Source organism: Perca fluviatilis, chromosome 13 (assembly GCF_010015445.1).
Source record: "Perca fluviatilis chromosome 13, GENO_Pfluv_1.0, whole genome shotgun sequence".
Lineage (NCBI taxonomy): Eukaryota > Metazoa > Chordata > Actinopteri > Perciformes > Percidae > Perca > Perca fluviatilis.
The window spans coordinates 21,467,655-21,475,273 of NC_053124.1; the positions used below are offsets into that span (position 1 = coordinate 21,467,655).

At 39.6% G+C, this 7,619-nt stretch overlaps 1 protein-coding gene across 7 annotated transcripts in view; it reads right to left on the minus strand.

Moving 5' to 3' along the window:
- The window catches only part of ubap2l (ubiquitin associated protein 2-like), a 37,575-nt gene extending 30,383 nt beyond the window's left edge, over positions 1 to 7,192 (minus strand). For 6 of the 7 annotated variants that reach the window (XM_039819559.1, XM_039819561.1, XM_039819558.1 and 3 more), the window contains exons 1-5: positions 6,935 to 7,106; positions 5,642 to 5,779; positions 4,927 to 5,004; positions 3,915 to 4,025; positions 2,029 to 2,200 (exon numbers count right to left, since the gene is read on the minus strand). In XM_039819559.1, coding sequence (XP_039675493.1) covers positions 2,029 to 2,200; positions 3,915 to 4,025; positions 4,927 to 5,004; positions 5,642 to 5,737 — 457 coding nt within the window. In that variant the 5' untranslated portion in view covers positions 5,738 to 5,779; positions 6,935 to 7,106. The other variant, XM_039819556.1, reaches the window with a different exon arrangement.
- Positions 7,193 to 7,619: the final 427 nt, after the last annotated feature.

Sequence of the window (7,619 nt, forward strand, 5' to 3'; positions counted from 1 at the left end):
CGATTACAAAAAATCCTCGAAGCAAAATTCTTTGCCTCGAAGCTTCGTTAAATCAATGTAATTAAGGTTGTATGGCTCACTGTGTTACCGCACGGAGGATTATTACTAGCGCACAAGAGGTTTGCGCTTCTGCGGACACAAGACTGACGGCCCATATTACAAATGAAGGAAGACGAAAATAGCGAGGGTCTAAAAGGGAGAGACAGGCGAGAGAAAACGACAGAAAGTTTGGGATCATTTTAAGCTGCAACCATGCTGCTACATCACCTCTGTAACAAACCTCCAGTGTACTCATCCATTCCACGGAGCCAACCCGACACAAGGTAGCTAACGTCTGCTGCTCTCGTCCACCGCGCTGTTTACACAACTAGCCTGCAGCATGCTATTTTGCTAATAGCGATGTTTTACACAACTAGCCTACAACATGCTACTCTGCTAATAGCGATGTTTTAACAAGCTAAAACGAAAGCTGTCGGTTTGTAGTGTAACTTTTTATTAGTTTGCTTCTAATCTTTGGAAATGTAGCTGCTGCCGGAGACAAACCGGCCCCCCCCCCATGGCTACTTAATATACACGTGAATGACGTCATCATGCATTCTTTATTCTTTCTCCTCACCATAGATATATCTATGCTCCTCACTGTGTATTAGGCTTCTGAAAATGTGTCCCCCAGAACAGTGTAGTTGAGTAGCCCTGCTGTAAACCCTCTGGTCAGTGAACAGCTCTTTTGCATATCCAGTGCAAAGAGCCAAGGGCAAGAAGGGGAATTGGGTGAAAAATATTAACATTTGGGCCACCAAAAATGTACTATTGTAATGTATTTCTTTTTAAGGGTCTTGGAATTTGGCAATAAAAAAAATTTAATAAGAAACCAGTCTTTTGTATATATACAAGCAACAGGTTTCCTTTTTTTTGTAAACAGCAATAATAAATATTTACTATTGCTGTTTACTAAGTATTTCTTACTAAGTATTTCTTATCCGATTACTCGATTAATCGATGGAATAATCGGTAGAATATTCGATTACTAAAATAATCGATAGCTGCAGCCCTACACTTTATAATACTTCTTAACTCTTAAAGCCTCCCATTGATGAACCACTGGAGGATTTTTATTTTTATTTTATACAAATCATTGCTCACAAATTGCAGATTAATTCTGGAGTACTACAGTGCTCTCATGTATGCATTTAGTGAAACGTGTCAAAATTCACAGGACAGGAAATTATCTCATGTTTTAAATCGTAGCGTGCATGTGCAATTTTGATTGCACCAGGGCTAGAGCTCCAGGGTTATGGCCAAAATGATATGCATGATTATTTTTAACATTAAGATCACCATTATTTATGGATATTAAGGACATTTTTATTGCACTTTCACATTTATATTAACAGCACTGGTTTCACTTCAATGTTGTGCTACATTCCTGCAAATGTACATATCTTTGCATCAAAATAAGACTTTTTCACAGTGCATCACCTAGAAGCAAATCATAAATAAAATTGTACCCAAAAATAGGGCTAGCTCTTCGCCCTGTGCTCCAGACATTTGATTTTCATTTCGCCCATCTGCTCTCTGTTGTATATTACTCCTCTACTCTGGACTGCAGCCCCAACATTCAGGAAGGTTTTTCACAGGCTGCCACACCAGGGTGCATGTGCAAAGGCATGACATCTCGATCACCCCCTGGTGGCTGGCTGTTCATTTAGGAAGCGCTTAGTTATTATGCAGCTCAGTTTTCTATGGGCGATGCACGCAATTTAACCCTTGTGTTGACTTCGGGTCACACTGACCCGTTTTCAATTTTTGAAAAAATGTAACAATTTAAGACATTGGAATAAGCAAAAACAAACTGAAAAAAGGCGTCAAAAAATTAGTGGGTTTTTTTCAAGGTTGACAGGAAGACAACACAAAAGGTTAAAGTCAATATTGCAGTCATGTTCATTTAATTGTTTAATTAAATATTCATAGGATACTTAAAAAAAGTAAAAACGGTTAAGTCAAAGTAAAGGGATAGTTAACACTTACACTCTCGTCCCCTGCTGGCTCCACGGCCCTTACGTGGAACTCCACCTCGACGACGTGCTACATCTCTCTCTCCTTTCTCCCTGTTCTCTTTTCCTTCCTCTCCGGTTTCTGCCTGGCTAGTCTCCTTCTGGCCTGACACCCCTTTCTTCTTCCCCACCATTTCCCAAGAGTCCTTAGGAAAAAATAAAGACAGCGTTACACTGCTGGACTCACTATGTACTGAGTCACCAAAATGTAAGGCTGGGTATCGTTCAAAAATATTCAATATCGGTACCAATACCGTGTCTTCAATACCGGTTCCTAAACAATACCTGTTCCAAAACGATACAATTATTCAAAACCAATTTTATAAAACAAAAAGACAACATTACACATTATGGCACAAACCTTTTTATTTATTTTTCAGCTCCTACTACATGAGCCCCAACTCTGTGCGCAACGTAGAGCCTGCCTCTGCGATGTGTAACATTAGACAGCCAATCACAAACATTATTAGATCTTGGTAGAAGCATGCTACATGCTTATTGGCTCACTGACACTGATGAGATTTTGTCCTTAGGTATTGATAATGGGTATTGAAGAAGAGGCATTTTTCGATACTTTAGAGGCAATTCAGTCGGTGCCTAAAAAGTACTGAATTCAGTACCCAGCCCTACCAATGCGGTAATAAAAACACTGAGGAAAAGTGAAGGTTAATTTATTTCTAGACCACTGCCATAACAGGACAATGTACTCAGGCAAAATTTGATCACAACTAAAATAAATGTATTCATAAACTGGTTGGATGTGGAGTGTTGCCTGGTGTTAAGTATGCAGTTTGGATCGACATGCCGGATGTCCCTCACCTTGCAAAACTTCGTTCATTTTGGGAAACAACAAATTTCAAGCTACACTCTGAAAATGTCAAGTTTTGAAGAAAATTGCATTGTACAACAAGGCAGGCCTGGTTAGTTCCTACTTGGAATGATTGTAAAGATTTACACAGAATAGGTTTACGGCATTTACTATGTAACTGGGACGTTTTGGGACCAATTGGCGGGGATTTGACAAAATACAACAATACACTGGTAAGAGCAAATTACGTTTAAGCATGTATCCAGCTTATTTATCTAGCTCACGTTACTGCATTGTGTGAACAGTTAACTTCATTTAATATCGTATGTGGCATTTTATAACAGGGTGCAAATGTTCCACCAAAACAAGTTCCTTCCCGAGACCATTTTGCAGATCCACCGTCTTTGCAACCAGAGCTTAGCGCCGCACAAGAGGATTATGATTGGTTTAAAGAAATGCAAACAACCCAGAACGTTTTTTTTCCTCCTATCCAGGAATGTATGTGTGGAGTAGCCAGACCTTACTCTGCAGCGCTGTATCTTGACAATCCAGGAAGCTGACAGACCCTTATCTGATTAATGTGCTGGCAAGATACATTTCCACCCTTTTTAGTTTAAATATCCCCCTATATTCTACTAGTTCCATTTATATCAAAGCTTTATGTAACTATGAGGTCTCATTGTTGCTGCACTTGTGGCAATTTTTAAGAACTGGTCAAAGATTTAAATCAAAATTATCAGTCGATTATCGTTTTTACCTCTTATTTAAATAATGTAATGGAGACAAAGGTGAGACAGTAATACATTTGTAAAAGGATTCATTTCTTAATGGGTCAGTGAAAACATACTAGGGGCATGCAGAACTGACAAACTGACCAACAAGGGAAGTACAAAAAATGTGTTTATAGGTCAATTTCTTTTTGCACCTTTTTACCTTGATTACCAATTTTATCTAAACTAGGAAAACCCTGCCTCTGTCTGTGTTCATACCATGCTATACCTTCACAAGATCCATACTCTTACGCTTAGCCCTCACACAAAGCCAATACTCACAGTGTCTGGGTTACCCTCCAGCAACACATTAATGGCTCTGTTGACATCCCCGTTGCAATCGTGCAGTGCGATCATAGACTCATCCTGGTCCTTGCCTGTGATGTCAATCAGCTGCAAAAGAAAGAGTGGCATGATGAGACACAGAGGTGACCCCTGACAACTTGTTCATAAAAAGGCTCTTAATGTAAACTTATGCAAAAAATTTTTTTAAAACATGCATACATCAGAACAAGGGTTAGCTAAAGAACAGCACGCCTGCTACCATCTTTGTCACTTCAGTAGCTTAAACACAAGTTTTATTTTCCATAAAGGTTGTGACACCATGCCCTCTTTCAATGCCTTTGAAAATTCTACACACTATAATCGAGTCTGCAAAAGATAACTTCTCTTATCAAAAAGGTACCGATACGTTTTTTAAAATAAAACTTTCCAACCTTAAATGCCAATTTTGGGTCTTTGACTAACGTAATCATTAATCACATGATTTATTGCCAGATTCTGTATAAAACAAATAAACGTAAAGCAATGTTGTCAGAATTTGTCAAACTAGCAACTGAAACTGCTGAGATTTATTTAATAAGAGCAGCTAAAAATATCCAGTGTGGAACCTCAGATTTTTAACCTCTTAACACATTCAAACAGGGAACAAATACCCATTTGCTGTGTCCATTTCTAATAACTTAGATTGTGCCTTAAAAATACATAGTTCAAGCATTTTCATCAATTTCATAGCTAATTAACACATTCTATGCAGAATGATATATTGGCTATAAATAATATTCACCACCAGCGCAGCCTTAATATAATGCACTGAATGTTGTGTCACTGACTGTATGTGTTTGATGACATCTGGCCAACCAAATATGCAATATGCATAATATAAGAGACACACATATACACACCCAATGCAAGACAAAATACACGTGATAATCTGTGTGTCACAGCTAAAACACAAAGTAGTGCTACTTAACTGGAAAACTCAAGTAGGACAAAAGGATGTGCTTCTGCTCACCTGTTTGACCTTCTCTTCAAAGTCTGCATCATTGTGGTCTGAAATCATCTGCGCAAGTCGGATCTGCTCTGCGGTAGCCTGTTCCAAGAGTATTGAAACATCCAATATTTGCAACAAACAGAAGCACAGCTTTGCATACATGTAAAAACTCATATTTAGCCATTCATAAAATCGTTAACACCTTTTTAAGTCAACTAGCTACTACTGGGTACTAGAGGTCTTGTTAGACCCGTCAATCCCTTACACGCTTAAAGACCTGCCCAAACGCTACATTGTAACTATAAAACTTGTGTGATGTTAGCTGGTCCACTTAGATCAGTGAGTTAGTTGATCAGTGTAGTTCAGACTAAAGGTGTAATCCCTAATGCCTAAAATCAGGGACTTACCTCTAGATTGTCAAAATATGGTGTCAACAGTCCTGATTATCTTGTAGTAGATTCTGAGCTTTAGTCTAATAAACTTATCAAATTACTATTTAATAGGGCTGTAACTGGCATTTTTCACAACCTCTTACAGAGAACATTTTGTTGAGCCATGAATTTTGGTATTTGAAGTTAGCTTGAATAATACGGTCACAACTGTTGGTTACCGTACTACGCATTTGTAGAAACTGTGTCTAACTAAACAAGTCACATTTAGTAATACATTGCTTTTCCTATATTCAACCCTGGTGCATATCATTGCATCTGGGCAGTGTGACAGGTGGTGAGAGTACCTGAGGCCTCTGCTTGTGCTGTGTCTGACTCTGTGTCTGGCCCTGTGTCTGCTCCCAGCTGCCACGGGCTCGGTTCCCGCCCATGGACGTCATCATTTACAGTATATACAAATAACAGTATTTACAAAGGAATAACACCTGAGAAGAGAAAGATGAGAGAGACATTAAAGACCTGTGACTATTACCTATTTATGTCATCATATGCATTTCTGGTACACAATACTACTTCCTCAAACTGCCTGGTGGCTTATTGCCGGGGAAGAGGAGAGCAAGCTAGCAGCGTTATCAAGAAGACAGCATCAGCTTTGTTCCCAGAGACGCCTGAAAAACGTTGACAAAGAGCGTTTTTCAGCTCTTTTTCAGGCAACGTCTAATACCAAAGCTAGCCGCGGGTATGACCCGCGAAGCAAGAGTGCCTGCTGCACTCAAGGCTTGCAAGTGCATAATGTTAGCCAACTTATTTACCTCTCCAGAGTATTATGCAACGCTTTCTTTATCAAAATAGCCATGGTGGTGTTTAGTCAAACTATAGTGTGAAACATTATATGATTGCAAAACCTACGATAGATAGACCAACACTGTTTTGAACACCAAATGAGAGAGCCAAGATACAAACACATAATGTTAGTTAAGACATCCGACTGGCTAACGTTATACATCTCTTTTGGATAGCAAACTGATATTGCTATCGACAGCCACTGCTTAATCTTGCATACGTTACGTAAAACCCTGTTTGGACTAGCCCACAAACAAGCCTAAAACCAGGGCCCGTCGAACATATCCAATTCTATTAACCAGCCACATGGCCAAAATGCTAGCCAACTAGCTAATACTTGAGAGGAAAGCATCCAGCTTTGAGGTCGTGGTGGGCTTCCGCTTCTCACGGCTTCACCTCATGGCGACAACGAGGATAACTCTAACATCCGATAGCAAACTAGCTTACGGTGTACCGACAACTGCTGACTTAGCTTGATGGCAAATAAGTTTATTACCGAACTTACTAGCAAGCAGTGAAGCTTTCATGTTCGAACAAACCAAAAACGCCCATGCCACTAGCTAGCTAGTCTGCTAACGTGTGTTAGCCATGCTAACTTAATTAACGTTAACGTCGTTTCGCACAGCTAGGCAACATTAGCCAGTTAGCAAAGTAGCCCCTTCATAAACTGCACCACCTCTATACAACATTGTAGCCCCAGTATATTATGATGGCCGGGCTCTCGACATAGGAATCACCGATGCTAAAGGCAGGCCTGCAGGCCGCTAAAATGAAAATAAATAACAGACGATACTGACCAGAAACCCGGCTCAATATTTGACACTGCTACACAACCGACCGACAAGTGGTCTCGTTGTCGACCTTCTAGTCGGATTTAGCACAGGATATAATTCCTGAACCCCAAGTTGATACAACTAAGTTGGGAAAATATAGCGAACCGACTCGCTCACACAATAAGCGAGAGACTGAATTTACCTGTTTCTTTTCCACTCTGACACCACGGAGAGCTGCGTCACGTGGTTTACAGGGCGCTTCGAGGAAACTGGACCCACAACATGTGATCACGTTACACACTAAAATAGTTTAATATTATCAGCGGAGTTATGACATGTCAGTGGTAAGGATGCACAACACAGATAATAAATGTTGGTACACTGAGTGATGAGGAGTGTAAGAGATTGCATTTATCTAACAAATAAATATACTGTATGTAAACATGTCAGTGTTGAGTATGGTTGGAGCCATGAACTTGACAGTACTCCAGATCCAGAAAGACTCAGGTCTCACATGGGAAAGCAGCACAAAAAACATGTTAGAAAACAGATGAAAAAACATGCAACAAAGAAAGCACATAAATGACAATCAAAAGCTGTATCCACTACATAAACAATATCAATACCTTTCCATAAGATTTTGTTAATTAATTGTGCAAATAATTGTGCTACATAAGTGTACAAGCATGAATAATACAATATAAGGGTA